At 52.7% G+C, this 21,356-nt stretch overlaps 1 protein-coding gene across 1 annotated transcript in view; it reads right to left on the bottom strand.

Annotated features, from left to right (window-relative positions):
* The window catches only part of SBF2 (SET binding factor 2), a 483,108-nt gene extending 471,236 nt beyond the window's left edge, over positions 1 to 11,872 (bottom strand). Inside the window, exon 1 of the mRNA XM_065403329.1 lies at positions 11,636 to 11,872. Coding sequence (XP_065259401.1) covers positions 11,636 to 11,872 — 237 coding nt within the window. The remainder of the gene's footprint in view (positions 1 to 11,635) is intronic.
* Positions 11,873 to 21,356: the final 9,484 nt, after the last annotated feature.

Genomic DNA, 21,356 nt, shown 5'->3' with positions numbered 1-21,356 from the left:
GCCCCAGGGGTCTGTCCTGGCGCCGGTTTTGTTCAACATCTTCATTAATGATCTAGATAATGGGATGGATTGCACCCTCAGCAAGTTCGCGGATGACACTGGGGCCTGGTCTACACTATGAGTTTAATTTGAATTTAGCAGCGTTAAATCGAATTAACCCTGCACCCGTCCAGACAACAAAGCCATTTATTTCGAAATAAAAGGCTCTTAAAATCGATTTCTGTGCTCCTCCCTGACGAGCGGAGTAGCGCAGAAATCGATATTGTCATTTCGAATTAGGGTTAGTGTGGCCGCAATTCAATGGTATTGACCTCCGGGAGCTATCCCACAGTGCACCATTGCGACCGCTCTGGACAGCAATCTGAATTCGGATGCACTGGCCAGGTAGACAGGAAAAGCCCCGCAAACATTTGAATTTTATTTCCTGTTTGCCCAGCACAGGAGAGCACAGGTGACCACAGAGAGCTCATCAGCACAGGTAACCATGCAGGCCGATAATCGAAAAAGAGCACCAGCATGGACCGTACGGGAGGTACTGGAACTGATCGCTATATGGGGAGAGGATTCAGTGCTAGCAGAACTTTGTTCGAAAAGATGAAATGCCAAAACTTTTGAAAAAATCTCCAAGGGCATGATGGAGAGAGGCCACAATAGGGACTCAGAGCAGTGCCACGTGAAAGTCAAGGAGCTCAGACAAGCCTATCAGAAAACAAAGGAGGCAAACGGTCGCTCCGGGTCAGAGCCGCAGACATGCCGCTTCTACGCTGAGCTGCATGCAATTCTAGGGGGAGCCGCCACCACTACCCCACCTCTGACCATGGATTCCGAGGCGGGGGTAATCTCATCAGCCACACCTGAGGATTCTGCGGATGGGGAAGAGGACGACGACGACGACAAGCTTGCGGAGAGCACACAGCACTCCGTTCTCCCCAACAGCCAGGATCTTTTTCTCAGCCTGACTGAAGTACCCTCCCAAGCCAGTACCCAAGACCATGACCCCATGGAAGGGACCTCAGGTGAGTTTACCTTTTAAAATATAAAACATGGTTTAAAAGCAAGTGTTTTTTAATGATTAATTTGCCCTGAGGACTTGGGATGCATTCGCGGCCAGTACAGCTACTGGAAAAATCTGTTAACGTGTCTGGGGATGGAGCAGAAATCCTCCAGGGACATGTCCATGAAGCTCTCCTGGAGGTACTCCAAAAGCCTTTGCAGAAGGTTTCTGGGCAGTGCAGCCTTATTCCGTCCTCCATGGTAGGACACTTGACCATGCCATGCTAGTAGCAAGTAATCTGGTATCATTGCATGACAAAGCCGGGCAGCGTATGGTCCCGGTGTTTGCTGGCATTCAAGCAACATCCGTTCTTTATCTCGCTGTGTAATCCTCAGGAGAGTGATATCGCTCATGGTAACCTGGTTGAAATATGGGAATTTAATTAAGAGGACAGAGGTGGCCCTTCCTACTGGGCTGTTTGCCTGTGGCTGAAAAGAAATCCTTCCCTGTAGTAAGCCAAGCGCGGGGGGGTGGGGGGTGGGAGGGGTTGGCGCTGAGCTTTTCACGTGTGGCTAGCAGCGAACTTCCCTGATACCAGCCACGCGGTGGGGGGAGGGATAAAGCGATCATCCCAGAGAATTGGATGGGGGGGGGGGTTAGTTTGTTTTCTGCTGCTGAAGGTTAACAGGAAAACTGCAGCACTCAACGGGCTTTGCTTGGTATGTGGGAAAGGAGGGCGCAGAAGCTGAAAGACAATGGCTTACCGTGGCTGCATGCAAGCCGAATTCTGTTGCCCGGACCTGCATCTGTGATCTCTAGCAGCAAAGCCACAGGCACTCAATATTAAGAGGCAAAATGTGACCTTGCACAGAAATCACATGTGCTATGTAATGTGAATAGTGTTGTTCACCGTGAAAGAGTATAAGCATTGTTCTGTAAAATGTATATTTTTAAAAAATTCTCTTTTTCCCTCCCTCCAGCAGCTGCAAATTTTTCAAGCCTCCCTCCTCCGTCCCGAAGGCTATCTCAAATAAGGCGTCGGAAAAAGAGGACGCGAGACGAGATGTTCGCGGAAATCATGGAATCCACCCACAATGAAAGAGCTCATCTGAATGAGTGGAAGGACACGGTTTCAAAGTATAGGAAAGATGCCAGTGAACGTGAGGACAGGAGGGACCAACGTGAGGACATGAGGGACCAACGTGAGGACATGAGGGACACTCGAGATGAGAGGTGGCGGCAGGAAGATCAGAGGAGGCAGAATGCAATGCTGGGGCTGCTGCATGAGCAAACAGACATGCTCCGGCGCCTGGTGGAGCTTCAGGAATGGCAGCAGGATCACAGACTGGCGCTACAGCCCCTGTATAACCCCCCTCACCATGTTCCATAGACTCCTCACCCAGACGTGTAAGAACGCGGGGGGGGGGGGGGGGAGGCTCCGTGCACCCTCCCATTCCACCCCAGTGGACAGCCCAAGCAAAAGGCTGCCATTTTTTTAACCTTTTTTTAGTGGGCTTTTCCTTCCCTCCGATTCTCCTCCCAAACCCCACCCGGGCTACCTTGTCAGTTCTCTTCCTCTTTTTATAATCAATTAATAAAGAATACATGATTTTTAAACAAAAGTGACTTTATTTCCTTTGAAAGCAAGCTGTGATCGAAGGGGGAGGGTGGGTTGCCTACAGAGAATGAGTCAATAAAGGGGGTGGGTTTTCATCAAGGAGAAACAAACAGAACTTTCACACGGTAGCCTGGCCAGTCATGAAACTGGTTTTCAAAGCTTCTCTGATGCGCCACGCTTCCTGGTGTGCTCTTCTAATCACCCTGGTGTCTGGCTATGCGTAATCAGCAGCCAGGCGATTTGCCTCAGCCTCCCACCCCACCATAAAGGTCTCCCCCTTACTCTCTCAGAGGTTGTGGAGCACACAGCAAGCAGCAATAACAATGGGGATATTGGTTTGGCTGAGGTCTGAGCGAGTCAGTAACGTGTGCCAGCGACCTTTTAAACGGCCAAATGCACATTCTACCACCATTCTGCACTTGCTCAGCCTGTAGTTGAACAGCTCCTGACTCCTGTCCAGGCTGCCTGTGTATGGCTTCATGAGCCATGGCATTAAGGGGTAGGCTGGGTCCCCCAAGGATAACTATTGGCATTTCAACATCCCCAACGGTTATTTTCTGGTCCGGGAAGTAAGTCCCTTGCTGCAGCTGTTTAAACAGAGTAGTGTTCCTGAAGACGCAAGCGTCATGAACCCTTCCCGGCCAACCCACGTTCATGTTGGTGAAACGTCCCGTGATCCACCAGTGCTTGCAGCACCATTGAAAAGTAACCCTTGCGGTTTATGTACTGGGCACCCTGGTGCTCCAGTGCCAAGATAGGAATATGGGTTCCATCTATCGCCCCACCACAGTTAGGGAATCCCATTGCAGCAAAGCCATCCACTATGACCTGCACATTTCCCAGAGTCACTACCTTTCGTAGCAGCAGCTCAATGATTGCTTTGGCTACTTGCATGACAGCAGCCCCCACAGTAGATTTGTCCACTCCAAATTGATTCCCGACTGACCGGTAGCTGTCTGGCGTTGCAAGCTTCCACAGGGCTATCGCCACTCGCTTCTCAACTGTGAGGGCTGCTCTCATCTTGGTATTCTGGCGCTTCAGGGCAGGGGAAAGCAAGTCACAAAGTTCCATGAAAGTGCCCTTACGCATGTGAAAGTTTCACAGCCACGGGGAATCGTCCCACACCTGCAACGCTATGCGGTCCCATCAGTCTGTGCTTGTTTCCCAGGCCCAGAATCGGCGTTCCACGGATAGAACCTGCCCCATCAACAACATGATCTCCAAAGCTCCGGGACCCGCGGTTTGAAAGAATTCTGTGTCCATGTCCATTTCCTCATCACTCTCGTCACCGCGCTGCCGTCGCCGCCTCCTCCTTGCCTCGTTTTTCTGGTCCTGGTTCAGCATAAACTGCACGATAACGCGCGAGGTGTTTACAATGTTCATGACTGCTATCTTGAGCTGAGCGGGCTCCATGCTTGCCGTGGTATGGCGTCTGCAGTGTTCACCCAGGAAAAAAGGCGTGAAACGGTTGTCTGCCGTTGCTTTCATGGAGGGAGGGGTGAGGCTGTACCCAGAACCACCTGCGACAATGTTTTTTTGCCCCATCAGGCACTGGGATCTCAACCCAGAATTCCAATGGGTGGGGGAGACTGCGGGGACTATGGGATAGCTATGGGATAACTACCCACAGTGCAACGCTCCGGAAATCGACGCTAGCCCCGGTACATGGACGCACACCGCCGAATTAATGTGCTTAGTGTGGCCGCATACATTCGACTTTATACAATCTGTTTCCAAAATTCGAATTCTGTACATTTGGATTAATCCCGTAGTGTAGACATACCCTACGCTGGGGGGAGAGGTAGATATGCTGGAGGGTAGGGATAGGGTCCAGAATGACATAGACAAATTGGAGGATTGAGCTAAAAGAAATCTGATGAGATTCAAGAAGGACAAGTGCAGAGTCCTGCACTTAGGACGGAAGAATCCCATGCATTGCTACAGGCTGGGGACTGACTGGCTAAGGGGCAGTTCTACAGAAAAGGACCTAGGCATTACAGTGGATGAGAAGCTGGATAGGAGTCAACAGTGTGCCCTTGTTGCCAGGAAGGCTAACAGCATATTGGGCTGCAATAGTAGGAGCATTGCCAGCAGATCGAGGGAAGTGATTATTCCCCTCTATTTGGTACTAGTGAGGCCACATCTGGAGTACTGCGTCCAGTTTTGGGCCCCCCACTACAGAGAGGATGTGGACAAATTGGAGAGAGTCCAGCGGAGGCAACAAAAATGATTAAGGGGCTGGGGCATATGACTTATAAGGGGAGGCTCAGGGAACTGGGCTTATTTAGTCTGCAGAAGAGAAGAGTGAGGGGGGGATTTGATAGCAGCCTTCAACTAACTGAAGGGGGTTCCAAAGAGGATGGAGCTAGGCTGTTCTCAGTGGTAGCAGATGACAGAACAAGGAGCAATGGTCTCAAATTGCAGTGGGAGAGGTCTAGGTTGGCTATTAGGAAAAACTATTTCTCTAGGAGGGTGGTGAAGCACTGGAATGGGTTACCAAGGGAGGTGGTGGAATCTCCATCCTTAGAGGTTTTTAAGGCCCGGCTCAACAAAGCCCTGGCTGGGATGAATTTGTTGGGATTGGTCCTGGTTGGAGCAGGGGGTTGGACTAGATGCCCTCCTGAGGTCTCTTCCATCCCTAATCTTCTCTGATTCTGTCTGTATAGGAAAGGAACTGTATACCAGCCAGTGGGTGATAAGTGGCAGAAACTAAGAAGCAGGTAGAGACAGTAGCATAACTGTAACTGTGTAAGGAACAGAGCTCCAGACCCACTAATTAAAGTCAACCAGAGTTAAGAGGGGGTCCCCCTTTACATTTTATTTAATTAATTTCCCTTTCTGAAGTCAAATGTTGCCTGAATCAGCTCTTCTTAAGGCAGAAATTTCTGTCTGAGGTAATGTCTACACTGCAATCAGGAGGTGCGATTGCAACACATGCAGACATACCCCAGGTTTGATCTAGCTAGATGAAAGCTAGCTTGAGTTACAACAGCTCCAACTGCCTGGGATCCTGAGTACAAGGCAAGCCTGTGCTACCACCTGCAGCGCTACAGCTTCACTGCTAGTGTTATTTGAGTTCACTTGGACCTAGATACACCAAAGCTAGCTCAGGTATGTCTACATGTGCTGCAAATCACACCTCCCGGATTACAATGCAGACTTATCCTGACTGACAAGAAGAATTCCATCTGTACCTCTTCGTTCTTCTCCTGTTGTCTCATCCTTCTTAGATGAGAGGGGGTGAGTACAACATTATCTGTGTTGAAAAATTACTGCTCCTTTTATATCCTCTTCCTGTGAAGACCTCTAGCCATAGTCAAAGAGCACTGACACAGCTTATTCATGCAACTCTTTAAGATACAGAATCATTAGGAACCCAAGCAAGAAGTCGCCTGGAAAAGGCCTTCAGGTAACCCTTCGAATTTGTTGAGAAATTAATTGAATCTGTAGATAACCATGCTCTATCTTATGTTCTGATCCAATACTAGGTTCAAAGGCACTAATAAAGAAGCAGCTAATAGCTAAATGAATTAATGAAAATCAGGAGATCTGATTTTACCCTGTGGTAACTTTTTTATTTTAAATATTAGTATTTAGAAGAAAAAATTGTCTTTTTTTTTACTTGCTTGGTATCTCAAATGAAGCAACTACTACTTGCTTGGTATCTCAAATGAAGCAGAGCAAGTCAAAAGCTTCCCAGAGAACTAAATTTAATTTCCTATTGACAGATGAGTATGGAATAGCTTTCTCAAATAAAAGCTACTTTTTCATAACTAAGGAAAGCTCAGATTGAAAAGGGGGAGTCCATCTCACTAGATAAAAATTAAGATCGCACGGATCTCAAAAAATTGGAAGAGAGGAATTAAATCTGGCAGACTGACTTGCCTTCAGAGTTTCCAGCATTTTTGTTGCAATAGCCATGCAGTGTTTCCAGAACATTTTTGAAGCCCCTGACCGCAAAAGGAACAAAAGGGGAACCAGATAAGATTCCTGGCTACTTATTCCTTGTTCACCATTGGGTCTAACAATTTAATACATTTTATAAACATTGCTTCTGATGCCCATTCCCACAGAAATATCATAATATCTTTGCCAGACAAAAGGATTACATTTAGAACAAGAAATAATACTCCAGTCTAAAATCTGAACTACTGTTTCTCCTCCTATTTAACAAACAGATATAACTGGTAAGAGGCTAAAGTTGTATACACCTTCTAATTCAATCTGTAACGTTCTCTAGAAAAGGTAGGTTATACTTTCATAACTTGCTCCCAAAAGAAAATAGAATCACGTACAGGAAAAACTATGCAGATCACTAGAATAAAAGGATTTAGAAAATCTGGAAATCTATAACGAATTGCCACATAAATGTTTTTCTCCATCCTAGTGAAAGACATGCCTAAGTGAATCTAGCAATAGGAAACACAGGGAGCAAAAGAACAAATAAAAAAAGTTGGGAGAGTGGGAAAATACAACAGCATTCTTCAGTACTTTGAATTTGAAGACAAACATAAAAAGTTCAATCGTAATGTTTCAAGAAACTATGACCAAGACTTAATTCTGAACACACATAAGGTGACTGTACAATACTTAAAATCCCACCACTATAGTGATTTTCAAGATAACAGACACTTAGGAAAACCTGAAGCCAGAGACTGATAAATTGATCTATCAATTCATCAGTGGCAGATAAGAAATTTTCCCATGTCAATGGGGGCTTAGACATCAGTTTCCAAGGAAAAGAATCATTACTTACCATACAGTAAATGTGGTTCTTCAAGATGTTGTAGTCAGTGTGGGTTCCACTGTAGTTGTGTATGTGCCTCGTGTGCAATATCAGAATCTTCTGAATGACTAATCCCATCAGCACCACACATGCGCCCTGCGCCTCCTCACATTCCTATACAAGAGCCTAAAGGGCAGAGCCACCATGACCCTCCCTTAGTTCTCTTGCGATTCAAACCTTGTGTTACCTAAGGACTTTGAAAGACGTGAGGGAGCATGGGCAGTGGAATCCACACTGACTACAATATCTTGAAGAACCACAGTTACTACAGGGTAATTGTTATTACTCAGCGTATGTGTCAGTGTGTATCCCACTGAAGGTGAATGGCAAGCAGCATGCTCTTCAGGACAGTGGGAATAAGGAGTATCAGCTGCATCACTCGAACAGAGACTGGAATATTGCTCTCCCAGATCTGGCATCTGATCTAGCAGCTAAGTCACATGCATAATGCTTTAGAAACATTAGCAGATTGCTCCACAGAACAGCCTTGTAGATTTTGGATATCGGCACATTTCAGTAACAAGCCAAGGATGCTGCTTGGGCTCTGGTGGAGTGAGCCTTAAAAGCTGGTGGGAGAGGTACATCAGCCAGCTGGTAGCATAGTGAGATGCAATATATTACCAAGTTTGATAGTATTTGCAGTTAAATAAGCCTGGCCTTTGGAACAGTCGGCTACAGCCACAAATAGATGTGGGAGCCATCTGAAAGATTTGGTCCGGTTTAGATATAAGAGCTCTAGATATGTCCAGAGTATGCAGCTTCTTCTTCCCTTGTGTGGAATGTAATTTTGGGAAAACTCACTAATTGGTTTAGGTGGAACTCAGAAACCCCCTTGGGGATGAATTTTGCTTGAGGTCTTTGTTCCATAAGGATAAAAGTGGTACTAAGTATATTGGGATTCTGGCTATTATTGCCTGAATCTTGCTCACTCTTCCAGCCAAGGTGATGGCCACCAGAAAGACCATTCTTAAAATAAGATAGTGGATGAATCACTCACAGAGGGCCTCAAAGTGGGAACTTCATAAGCTTCAGAAGGACAATGTTGAGGTCCCCTGCTGGAGTAGGTTCTCGAAAAAGCAGGTAAGCATGAATCAGGCCCTTAAGGAATTTGGCTATCATTGTATGAGAGAAGACCAAAGAGTGACTACCTCCCTGGATATTGCTACCAGGTGAACATTTATTGAGCTCAGAGTCCAGAATGCTTTAGCTGCAACAACTATTCCAAAATCTTTATTATGAGTGCTTGGACTGGGTCTAGCCCATGTTGGGCTGACCATAATCAAGAATATTTCCATTTCTTGAGGATAGCTCCCTGCTTTGTGCCAGGACGTGACTCCTAAACTTGTGAGGAGCAGTCCCTTTCCATGGTGCTCAGCCAACAAGCATCTGGGCTATTGGTTTCAGCAACTTCGGATCTGGATGGAATATCTGTCCGTGTTCTTGCAACAACAGGTCTGGATGGTCTAGGAGCCTATTTCGGAGTTGTGTGGACACTTGGAGCAGGTCAGCAAGCCAAAACTGCCTTTGCCAGTAGGGAGTGATGAGGATGAGCTTAGCCTAATCGCCTCAGACCTTGGCAAACACCCTGGGGATCAGTGAGATCAGAGGAGAGGCATAAAGGATGCCCTGATTTCATTGCAGAAAAAAGCATCTGGCAAGGATCCTGAGTTCATGCCTCCTCCAAAAGTTTGGACATTTGGCATGGTTCCCTACTCCCAGATTCCCCTGTTGATGGAATATTGATTCAGTGATGGATTTCAGCAGTGACACTTGTGGTTGCTGACAGACTGTCTGCTTAGGAAATCCATCAAGTTGTTGCTGGCTCCTGGAGGTGTCGGGTTATCAGAGTTATGCGATGCACATGGCACCAGTTCCATAGTTTGATTGCCTCCCTGCAGAACTGAGGGGAAAAGCAAGCATCCCCTTGCTTGTTTCCATAGTACACCACTGTCGTCCTGTCTGTCTGTCAATATCTTTACTACAGAGTGTTATAGGATCAGGAGGAATGCCATGCATGCCAATCTGATGGCTTTGTGCTCCAAGATGTTCATGTCCCTTGTACCTACAGGCGGTCCAGCTGGGCTCCCAGGCTGTCCCCGATGCATCGGGGACTAATACACTAGATAGAGACACTATAGTATCCCTTTTTAAGACTGCCAGGATGCAGCTAAAAGGTCAGCACTGCAAGAACACGAGATGGAATTAAATCTGTTTTGTTCATCTGATGCTCTGCAGGGAGTAGCCTGATCTGAGGCAGTTGTAGGAGCCTCCCGTGAAGTCTGGCAAAGAACGGTTACTTACCTTTTCGTAACTGTTGTTCTTCGAGATGTGTTGTTCACGTCCATTCCACATTAGGTGTGCGCGCGCCGCGTGCACGAGCGTCTGAAACTTTTTCCCTTAGCGGCTCCCAGTGGGGCCCCCGCCAGAATGGCGCCACTGCGCCGTGCATATATACCCCCGCTGGCCCAACCCCCTCCAATTCCTTCTTGCTGGCGACTCCGACAGAGGGGTAGGGAGGGTGGGTGGTGGAATGGACGTGAACAACACATCTCAAAGAACAACAGTTACCAAAAGGTAAGTAACTGTTCTTTCTTCTTCGAGTGCTTGTTCAAGTCCATTCCACATTAGGTGAATCACAAGCTTACTTTTGGAGGAGGGTAGGAGTCACAAAACAATCGATCGGAGGACCGCCCTGCCAACTGCCGCGTCCTCCCGTGCCTGCTGGTTGACCGTGTAGTGGGTCGTAAAGGTGTGCACCGATGACCAGGTGGCCGCCCTGCAGATCTCCTGGATGGGGACCTGTGCCAGGAAGGCCGCGGAAGCTGCCTGTGCTCTGGTCGAGTGGGCCGTGACCGCCGGAGCCGGGACACCAGCGAGGTCATAACATGCCCGAATGCAGTCCGTAATCCACAACGAGATTCGCTGCACTGACACCGGAAGACCTCGCATCCTCTCAGCTACGGCCACGAACAGCTGCGTGGATTTACGAAAGGGCTTGGTGCACTCCAAGTAGAATGCCAACGCTCGGTGGACATCTAGGGTGTGCAGGCTGGGGTGACTTGGGTCTGCATGGGGTTTGGGAAAAAACACCGGCAGACAAATGTCCTGGCCCAGATGGAATTGTGAGACCACCTTTGGGAGGAACCTAGGGTGTGGGCGGAGCTGCACTTTGTCTTTTTTAAACACAGTGTATGGTGGCTCCGAGGTGAAAGCCCTCAGCTCAGATACCCTTCTGGCTGAGGTGATGGCCACCAGGAATGCCACCTTCCAGGAGAGGTGGAGAAGGGAGCAGGTAGCCAGGGGCTTGAACGGGGGCCCCATGAGTTTAGAAAGGACTAAGTTGAGATTCCATGGAGGGACTGGGGGGCGTGAGTAAGGGAACACCCTTTCCAGACTTTTGAGGAATCGCCCCACCATTGGGTGGGAGAAAACCAAGCTACCTGAAAACCCTGGGTGGAAGGCAGAGATAGCCGCCAGGTGCACCTTAATCGAGGATGGGGCCAGCCCTTGCTGCTTGAGGTGCAGTAGGTATTCTAGAATGGCCGGCACTGGGGCCTGGTGCGGCTGCACCTGTTGTGGCCCACACCAGCACGAGAACCTCTTCCACTTGGAAGGCCGGGGCGATGAGAATGATCAACGCCCTGTCCCTGCGCACCTTGAGCAGTACCTTGTGCACCAAGGGGATCGGGGGAAAAGGCATATTTCAATTCCCTTCCCCACAGGATCGCGAATGCGTCGGCTATTGAGCCCAGGCTGCAACCCTGGAACGAGCAGAATTGTGGGCACTGGGCGTTGCTCTCGGTAGTGAACAGGTCCACTGGGGAAACCCCCACTTTCGGAAGAGTGGAAGCATGACGTCCGCTCTGAGAGTCCACTCGTGCATGCAGTAGGACCTGCTAAGGTAGTCCGCCAGCTCATTTTGCTCCCCTGGGAGATACACCGCCTCGAGGTGAATGGCGTGGGCTATGCAAAAGTTCCAGAGGAGGAGAGCCTCGTGACAGTGCGGGGAGGAACGGGCTCCGCCCTGGTTGTTTATATAAAACATGGCAGTTGTGTTGTCTGTCAGAACTGTCACGCTGTGACCACTCAGAGTGGCGTGAAAGGTCTAGCATGCTAAACGAACCACCCTGAGCTCCTTCATGTTGATATGGAGTAATTGCTCCACCCCCGACCACATGCCCTGAGTCCTGAGGTCCCCCAGGTGAGCCCCCAATCTGAGGTCTGACATGTCTGTTACCAGCATCAAGTCCGGCTGTCGTGCGGCAAAGGGAATGCCTTCACAAACCACAGTCTGGGACTGCCACCACATCAGGGAGTACAGCACGTCCCCCGGGGCTGTCACTATCAAGTCTAGGGCTTCCTGCCTGGGCGGTAGACACGGGCGAGCCAAGCCTGCAGAGTCCTGAGTCTCAGTCTGGTATGCTTGACCACATGTGTGCAAGCTGCCATGTGGCCTAGCAGCCGCAGGCAACATCTAGCCGTTGTAGTGGAGAACTGGCACAGGGAGTTCATTGCTTGCTGGATGGCCAGGAATCGTGATTCTGGAAGGCTCGCCCTTGCCTGTACCGCGTCTAGGACCGCCCCTATGAATTCCACTCTCTGCGTTGGAACGAGAGTGGACTTGGGAACATTGACCAGGAGCCTTCTGGACATGGAACCGAACCTCTTCTTCGGACCGACCCGCCAGGAGCCAGTTGTCAAGGTATGGGTAAACTCGAATCCTCTGCCTCCGCAAGGATGCCACCACCACTGCCATGCATTTTGTGAATACCCATGGGGCTGCAGCTAGGCCAAATGGTAAAACCACGAACTGGCAATGTTCCTAGTTCACGGTGAAGCGCAGAAATCGGTGATGCGCTGGGTGGATGGCGATATGAAAGTACGCGTCCTTCATGTCGAGGGCAGCGTACCAGTCTCCCGGATCCAGGGAAGGGATGATGGTGCCCAGACAGACCATACGGAACCGGGCCTTGACCAGGAACTTGTTGAGCCCACGCAGGTCTAGAATGGGACGAAGGCCCCCCTTGGCCTTGGGGATGAGGAAATAGCAGGAGTAGAACCCTTTCCCCCTTAGGTCTAAGGGTACTATCTGTACCGCCCCCACCTCTAGGAGCGAGTGAACCTCCTTTTCTAGGAGATGCTCGTGAGAAAGGTCCCTGAAGAGGGACGGGGAAAGGGGGGTGGGGCGTAGGCAGGGAGGAAAACTGTAGCATGTACCTGCTTCGCACCGTGCATAACACCCAACTGTCGGACGTAATGCTGGATCACGCACGGGAGAAGCGGGACAGGCGGTTGAGGAAACAAGGGGATGGATCCGGTAGTTGATCTGGTACGCTGTCCTCGAGCGCACCTTCAAAAGCCTGGCTTCGGGCCCGGCTGAGATTTATGTTGGCCTTGGCTCTGGCCCGGCCTATTGGAGTAGTTGTTATTGAACCGCCTCCTGTTGTCTCCGCCTCACCTGCGGTAAGGCTCCAGTTGAGGACGAGGCTGGTACTGGCGCTGGGGAGGAGGTTGTGGCTTAAAGGGCTTCCTCTGAGTCGCCGGGGTATGCATACCCAGCGTCTTGAATGTAGCTCTAGAGTCCTTGAGGCTATGCAGCTTTGCATCCGTCTGGTCCGAGAAGAGTCTGGACCCTTCGAAGGGAAGGTCCTGGAGCGAATTCTGGACCTCAGGCAGTAGACCTGACTCCTGAAGCCATGCTGAGCGCCGCATGACCACGCCCGACGCGATTGTCCTGGCTGCCGCGTCCGCTGAGTCCAAGGACGCTTGGAGGGAGGTTTTCGCTATGGCCTTGCCTTCCTCCACCAGAGCCGTGAAAAAACGGTTACTCACCTTTTTGTAACTGTTGTTCTTCGAGATGTGTTGTTCATGTCCATTCCAAGCAGGTGTGTGCGCGCCGCATGCACGCCAGCCGGAAGATTTTATTATAGCAGCGTCCGTAGGGTCGGCTTCGGCGCCCCCTGGAGTGGCACCTTCATGGCGCTGTATATAGGGGCCAGCCAACCCTCCACCCCCTCAGTTCCTTCTTGCCGACACTCCGACAGAGGAACAGGAGGGTGGGTATTGGAATGGACATGAACACCACATCTCGAAGAACAACAGTTACAAAAAGGTGAGTAACCGTTTTTTCTTCTTCGAGTGATTGTTCATGTCCATTCCAAGCAGGTGACTCACAAGCCTGAACCTAGGCGGTGGGGTCGGAGGTGACTGCAGACTGGAGTACTGCGCCGCCAAAGACTGCATCATCTCTGGCCTGGTGCGTGATGGCATAGTGTGCCGTAAAAGTGTGGATTGAGGACCACGTGGCCGCTCTACAAATTTCCTGCATCGGGACCTGGGCCAGGAACGCAGCGGAAGAGGCCTGTGCTCTTGTGGAGTGGGCCATGATAGGTGGGGCTGGAATGTTAGCCCAACTGTAGCATTCCCGGATGCAGGTTTTGATCCAAGAGGATATCCGCTGTGAAGAGACCGGGACCCCCTTCATCCTGTCGGCCACGGCAACAAAAAGTTGGGTTGATTTCCTGAAGGGTCTTGTCCTTTCAATGTAGAACGCGAGGGCCCTGCGAACGTCCAGGGAATGCAGCCTACGCTCCTTAGCCGAGGAGTGCGGTTTCGGATAGAACACCGGGAGAAAAATGTCTTGACCCATGTGAAATGGGGAAACCACCTTAGGAAGGAACGCTGGATGCGGCCTGAGTTGGACCTTGTCTTTGTGGAAGACGGTGTATGGAGGTTCAGATGTCAGTGCTCTGAGTTCCGACACCCTCCGGGCTGATGTGATAACCACCAAGAACGCAACCTTATATGAAAGATACAACAGCGAGCACGAAGCCAGCGGCTCAAAGGGGGGCCCTGTGAGGATGGACAGGACCAAATTGAGGTCCCAAGCAGGGACAGGTTGACGAATGTGTGGGAACAACCTGTCAAGGCCCTTGAGGAAGCGACCAACAAGTGGGTCCGCAAACACTGAGGTACCCCCCGCTCCAGGGTGGAATGCCGAGATTGCAGCAAGGTGTACTCAAACCGAAGAGAGGGAGAGTCCCAGGTGTCTCAGATGTAGCAAATAGTCCAATATGAGAGGGACCAGGGAGAGCAAGGGAGCCTGACCCCGTTGTGAGGCCCAGAGGGAGAAGTGCTTCCACTTGGCCAAGTACGTGGTCCTTGTTGAGGGCTTCCTGCTACTGAGAAGGACCTGCCTGACCTGGTGCGAGCATTGCATCTCCACGGGGTTTAGCCATGGAGCATCCAGGCTGTGAGGTGGAGCGACTCCAGGTTCAGGTGACGCAGGCGACCCCGATCCTGTGTGATCAAGTCTGGGAGTAGGGGCAACCTGAGGGGTACTCGTGTAGACATATGCAGGAGCGACGTGCACCAGTGCTGGCGCGGCCACGCCGGCGCTATCAGGATGACACAAGCGTGATCTCTGCGGGCCTTGAGGATTACTCTGTGAACCAGAGGAACCGGGGGAAAGGCGTAAAATAGCCCGTCTGCCCAAGAAAGGAGTAAGGCATCTGTTAGAGACCCCGGACTGCGTCCCATGAGGGAGCAGAATTGGCGACACTTCCTGTTCTCTCTGGAGGCAAACAGGTCCACCTGGGGATGACCCCAGAGCCGGAAAATTGAGAGTACTATATCCCAGCGGATAGACCACTCGTGACCTTGGAACGAGCGGCTGAGGGCGTCCGCAAGCCCGTTCTGCGTCCCCGGGAGGTAGGATGCGGTCAGGTGAATTACGTTCTGTACGCAAAAGTCCCATAATGCAAGGGCTTCCAGGCACAGGGGAGAGGAGCGAGCACCACCCTGTTTGTTGATATAGAACATCGTTGGAGTGTTGTCCGTGAGGACAGAAATGCACCTGCCCGCCAGCTGGGATTTGAAGGCTATGCATGCGAGGTGCACCACTCGTAATTCCCTGACATTGATGTGTAACGAAAGGTCTTCCCGTGACCAAAGGCCTTGGGTCCTGAGGTCGCCCAGATGTGCACCCCATCCCACATCCGATGCGTCCATTACCAGGGATAGGGAGGGCTCGGGGCCGAGGAAAGACACTCCCGCGCAGACCTCCCGCGGGTCGAGCCACCATTGGAGGGAGTCCAACGCTGGCCGAGGTAGCGTCACCACTGATTCTAGGGAGTCCCTGACCGGCCGATACACCCCTGCCAACCAGGACTGGAGCGGACGCAGTCTGAGTCTGGCGTGGCTCACCACATAGGTACATGCCGCCATGTGCCCTAGCAACTTGAGGCAATTTCTTGCTGTGGTGGTCGGGTAACGTTGGAGGCCGAGAATAATGTCTGGAACCTGGCCTCTGGGAGGTATGCTCTGGCGTGTGTCGAGTCCAGAACCTCCCCTATAAATTAGATCTTTGGGTTGGAGAAAGTGTGGACTTGGCCTCGTTCAGTAAGAGGCCGAGCTCGAGGAAGGTCTGCCTGATGAAGACCATCTGAGCCTCCACCTGTGCCTTGGCACGGCCCTTGATGAGCCAATCGTCCAGGTAGGGAAACACCTGAATACCCTGCTTGCGCAGGAAGGCTGCCACGACTGCCATGCACTTTGTGAAGACCCTTGGGGCTGCTGACAGTCCAAAAGGAAGAACTGTAAACTGTAGATGGGCATTGCCCACGACAAATCTGAGGTAACGCCTGTGCTGAGGGATTATTGCAATGTGAAAGTATGCATCCTTTAAGTCGAGGGCGGCATACCAGTCTCCTGGATCCATGGAAGGTATGATGGAGGACAGGGAGACCATGCGGAACTTGAGCTTCTTTACAAACTTGTTGAGACGCCGCAAGTCCAAAATAGGTCTGAGGCCCCCTTTTGCTTTCGGTATTAGGAAATAGCGGGAATAGAAGCCCCTGCCCCTGAGCTCCTGAGGAACCTCCTCTACTGCTCCGCTGCGAGGAGGGACTGCACTTCCTGAATTAGAAGTTGCTCGTGAGAGGGGTCCCTGAAGAGGGACGGGAAGGGGGGCTGGTGGGGCGGGAGGGAGGAGAACTGGATAGAATATCCCCTCTCTACCGTGCGAAGCACCCAACTGTCCGACGTGATCTGGGCCCACGCACAATAGAAGGGCGACAGACGTGACGAAAAGGTACGTTTGGTAGGATCCAGAGTCCTGACCGGTAGGTCGTCCTCCACCGGGCCATCAAAATGGTGGTCTAGGCCCCTGTGGAGGCCTTGATTGGACAGATGACTGGCCGGAGGGCTGCTGTTGTTGCCTCCTTCTGCCTGTCCTTGCCCTTCTGCGCAATGCGTCCGTGCGATTTTGAGGCTGGTACGGCCGTGGGGCCTGTGGCGGCTTGAACTGCCTACGCTGAGTGACCGGGTGTGTAGGCCTAGTGAGCGAAGGCTTGAATCCTTTAGGCTATGTAGCCTCTTATCCGTCTTCTCCGAGAAGAGCATGGGCCCTTCGAAGGGGAGGTCTTGGATTGTTTGTTGGACCTCATGTGGGAGGCCTGAAACTTGAAGCCAGGCTCCCCGCCTCATGACCAGACCAGTCACCAGCGTGCGTGAGGCTGAATCGGCCGCGTCCAAGGCTGCCTGGAGGAAAGCTCAGGTAATCAATTTTCCCTCCTCGACCAGGGCTGAAAACTCGGTTCGCGACTCCTGGGGAAGGAGTTCCGCGAACCTAGACAAAGCCGAACACGTGTTGTGTCCATACCGGCTCACTATGGCCTGCTGATTGGCTATGCGCAACTGCAGACCCCCTGTCGAATACACCTTTCGCCCAAACAGGTCCAACTTCTTGGCCTCTATTTTTTGGCGTAGCTCCCTGGAACCCTTGGCATTCCCTCTGGTTGGCCACATCTACTACTAGGGAGTCCGGGGGAGGGTGTGTATGAAGATGTTCATAGTCCTTGGATGGAACAAAATATCGCCTCTCAGTCCTTTTAGCCGTGGGGGCCAATGAGGCTGGCGTCTGCCACAAGGTGCGGGTTGTGTCCGCAATGGTCTTTATGAGAGGCAGGGCTACCCTGGATGGGCCCGACAGGGTCCACCTCGATCTCCTCCGTTTGGATCGAGAGGCTCTGGGCTGCTCGTGTAAGCAGCTGTTGGAGGATCCTATTGTCCTCTAGAGCCGGTGCCGCTGACGTTCCCGCCACTGCCTCATCCAACGAGGAAGAGGAGGAGATCCCCTGAAGAGGGCCTTCTTCTATACCCTCTACCTCTACCAGGGCCTGCAGCACATGGTACTCAAGCTGCGCGGCCGGTGCGGGTTTAGGATGCGGCACTGAGGCCAGTACCGGGGTTGACACCGAGCGACGAGACGTGCTGGGCGGTGTCTGCGGCGTTGGGAGCATGGTCCCCGTCGGTGCCGGTGCCTGAATAGGCGGTGCCGTGTCCCGTTGTGGCACACTCCTGTCAGACGGCAGTGCCGGTGGTGGGGGCATCAGTGGCAGGGCCACCGACGTTGAGGAGACCGATGCGGCCCGTGAGCAGGGTCCATATGCCTGACCCACTGGTGGGGGGGGAGGGGAGGGTTGCCACTGTTGCTGCCACTGCGGCGGGTAAGGCTGGGCACTCGCACGCGAGGACAATCGTCTGCTCCTTGATCTCTTGGAGCGCTACGAGTCCGTCTCCGAGTCAGAGGTCTCCGAGTACGATGACATAGGAGGGGCTGTACCCACTGTCGCCGGGGACCGGTGCTGCCGGACCAGAGAAAGTTCCCTCTGTGCCGGTGCCGCTGGGGTGGCGCGGTGTGGGGAGCGCGGCGATAGCATTGCCGGTTTGCCCCGAGATTTTAACGGGGGTCGAGCGGAATCCGGAGGTTCTCTCCACCGGTGCGGCAACGCCGGCACCAGGAGGCTCAAGAGGTCGGAGGCAGCCTCGAACGCCTCCGGTGTCGATGGGAGGCGCACTTCCTCTATGTCCGGGGATCTAGGCCTGTCGGACTCAACCGTACCCTCTCCAGGGCAGGAGTCAACGGGATAGCAGAATGGGTCTGCGGCGCGGCCTGTCCCGCAGCACTCGTGGACGGCGACGGCCCCTTAGGGTCCTGGTGGGGGGAAAATGTTCCCTCACCAGCCTCTTCTTTTTAACTGCACTGGCGATGGTGAACGATGTCTCACCGAGGCCGATTTCTTGTGTGCCGACTCTCTCCGTTGCCGGGGTTTGGAGGCTTTGGCCTCACGACTTATCGCCGGTGCCGGGGCACTGCGCACCGAGGATGAAGTGCTGGGTGCCGGATCGGCAGGCGCAGGGTCCGATTGTGGCCGCAGGGCCGCTTCCATTAGGAGGACTTTAAGTCTCTGCTCTCTATCTTTGAGTCTCCTGGGGCGAAATGTCCTGCAGATACTGCACCTGTCTCTTTGGTGGCTCTCCCCGAGGCACCTTAAGCACGAAGAGTGCGGGTCTCTCTTCGGCATGAATTTCCCGCAGTCCCTGCAGAGTTTGAACCCTGGGGACCGGGGCATGCCCCAGTGGGGCGACAAAAACCTTGGGGAAAACCCCCCTAACAACTATCTATCTAAACTAACACTAAACTAACAAACTGACTAACTATTTACAACTAAGACGAAACACTGCCATGATTGCTGAAGAGCAAGCGAAGTTCCAGCTAGCCGTCACCGGCGGTAAGAAGGAACTGAGGGGGTGGAGGGTCGGCTGGCCCCTATATACAGCGCCATGAAGGCGCCACTCCAGGGGGCGCCGAAGCCGACCCTACAGACGCTGCTATAGTAAAATCTTCCGGCTGGCGTGCACGCGGCGCGCACACACCTGCTTGGAATGGACATGAACAATCACTCGAAGAAGAACTCCTGTTGGGAGCCCTGCGGGAGGTTGTCCTTAAACTTCCCCACTGCCTCCCAGGAGTTTAAGTTATGCCTGTTGAGGATGGCCTGCTGGTTAGCAATCCTCAACTGGAGGGCCTCTGACGAATACACCTTCCTGCCAAACAGGTCTAGGCGTTTTGCTTCCTTGGCCTTAGGGGCCAGGGCCTGTTGCCCATGGCGCTCTTTCTTGTTTACCACCGAGACTACCAGGGAACATGGGCTCAGGTGGCAGAACAAGAAGTCGTATCCTTTTGACAGGGCGAAGTACTTACGCTCCACACCTTTGGCTGTTGGTGCGCTGGATGCCGGGGTCTGCCATATAGTCGTGTAATTAGACTGAATGGTCTTAATGAGCGGGAGCACTATCCTGGATGGACCTTCTGGGCTCAGAATGTCCACCAGCGAGGCTGCTGGTGGCTTGGACACCGTAGCTTCCCTTACGGAAGAGCGTCGGTGCGGGGACCGGGACCGCTGTACCAAGTAGCTGGCCCTGAAGGGAGCACCTTGACGCTGGTGGTAGGCCCAAGGGGTCCAGAAGGGCCAGTGTCCTAGTGGTCCCCATTGTGGTTGCCAACCAGTTTGTTGTTCCCTGCTGCCCAGAGCCCGTTGTGGGTAGCTGTATCGGCCCGAGTTGATGCCGGACTCCGGCGACGCCGAGCGCGAGGGCCACGGCGGTGCCGTCGATCTGTGCCGGTGGGAGGTTGACGATCGGCTTCTTGCTGATCGGGAGCGGGACCGGTACCACTGCTCTCTGGAGTGGGACCGGTACCAATGCTCCTGAGACCAGGACCGGGGCCTTCTGGGAGCCCTCGGTGACTCCCGGCTCGTCTCCTCCTGGTGCCAGTCTCAGGGGGCGCCGAGGAGTGCCGTGTGTCCTGCACTAACCCCGTACGTTGACTCGCCTCCGGTACCGAGACTTCCCTCTGAGTCAAGGGTAACTGGGAGTCCACAGACTCAGAGCTCAACTGGGACCAACGCCGAGAGCGGTGCCGGGACAGTGCCCTCGAAGGGCGCACCATTGCCGGCTTTCCCTTCGACGGCACCCTGGGTCCGGGTGCCAGAGGCTGCTCCCTGGCCGGGAGGGGGCTCGCCACCGACAATCTGATGAGGTCTTTTGCAGCCTCAAAGGTGTCAGGCGTAGAGGGCTGATCTATTACGTCCTCGAGCCCTTCGTCCGCACTTATGGCTGGACTCGGTGGGACTTGTGGCGCCGGTGCCACCGGTACCGAAGTTGGTGCAGTGTCCATCCCGCTCTTCCCGGTACCCAGGGCCTGATATGGCGCTGGTCTCCTTTGCGGGGAGCATCCGCGCCCCTCCTTTGGTTTTGCCTTGGGCCGCATCGGGGAGGATGAGTGGTGCCAGGGCCTACTTTGGCTTCCCGAGGCCGACGGCTTGTAGTGCTTGGCCAGTTCCGGGTCTCTTGACGACTCCGGGGCGCTCCGCACCGAGGAGGCTGGGGCTGGCATTGGGCATTCTGGGCCCGATGGCTGCAGCGCGGCCTCCATCAACAACTGCTTTAAGCGAAAGTCTCTCTCTTTCTTTGTTCTCGGCTTAAAGGACTTGCAAATCTTACACTTCTCTGTTTGGTGAGCTTCCCCCAGGCAACGTAGACAGGAGTTGTGGGGGTCACTAAGCATAGGCTTGCGGCACGTGGTGCAAGCCTTAAATCCTTGGCCTGCAGCATGCCCCGCGGCCCGGGGCGGGTGCTGGAATCCTCCAAGCACCTAATCTATTAAGTGTCCAACAACAATGAAATGCTAACTAACTGATAACTAACTGATAACAGCTATGTAACTCTAAGGCTAAGGGATTGCTTCTCTTACGAGAGCAAGAGGTTGTTCCAACGCCGCCACGGACGGTAAGAAGGAACTGGAGGGGGTCGGGCCAGCGGGGGTATATATGCATGGTGCAGTGGCGCCACTCTGGTGGGGGCCCCGCCAGGAGCCGCTAAGGGGAAACGTTTCCGATGCTCGTGCACGCAGCGCGCGCACACCTAATGTGGAATGGACGTGAACAAGAACTTGAAGTAGTACACATACCTACACACAGACATGATGCGTAATGATGTGAGCAAAGTCCACACCGTCAGAGCTGAGTGTGACAGCACCATATTCAGTTACAACTGAGGGGAGAGGAATCTGTCCTATGGTAAGTATGCACTCTCTGTCTTGAAGAATCTATCCT

The sequence above is a fragment of the Emys orbicularis genome, chromosome 4 (assembly GCF_028017835.1).
Source record: "Emys orbicularis isolate rEmyOrb1 chromosome 4, rEmyOrb1.hap1, whole genome shotgun sequence".
NCBI classification, from domain to species: Eukaryota; Metazoa; Chordata; order Testudines; family Emydidae; genus Emys; species Emys orbicularis.
Note: the sequence above shows the minus strand (reverse complement) of the source record. Positions and strands in the feature narration are given on the sequence as shown.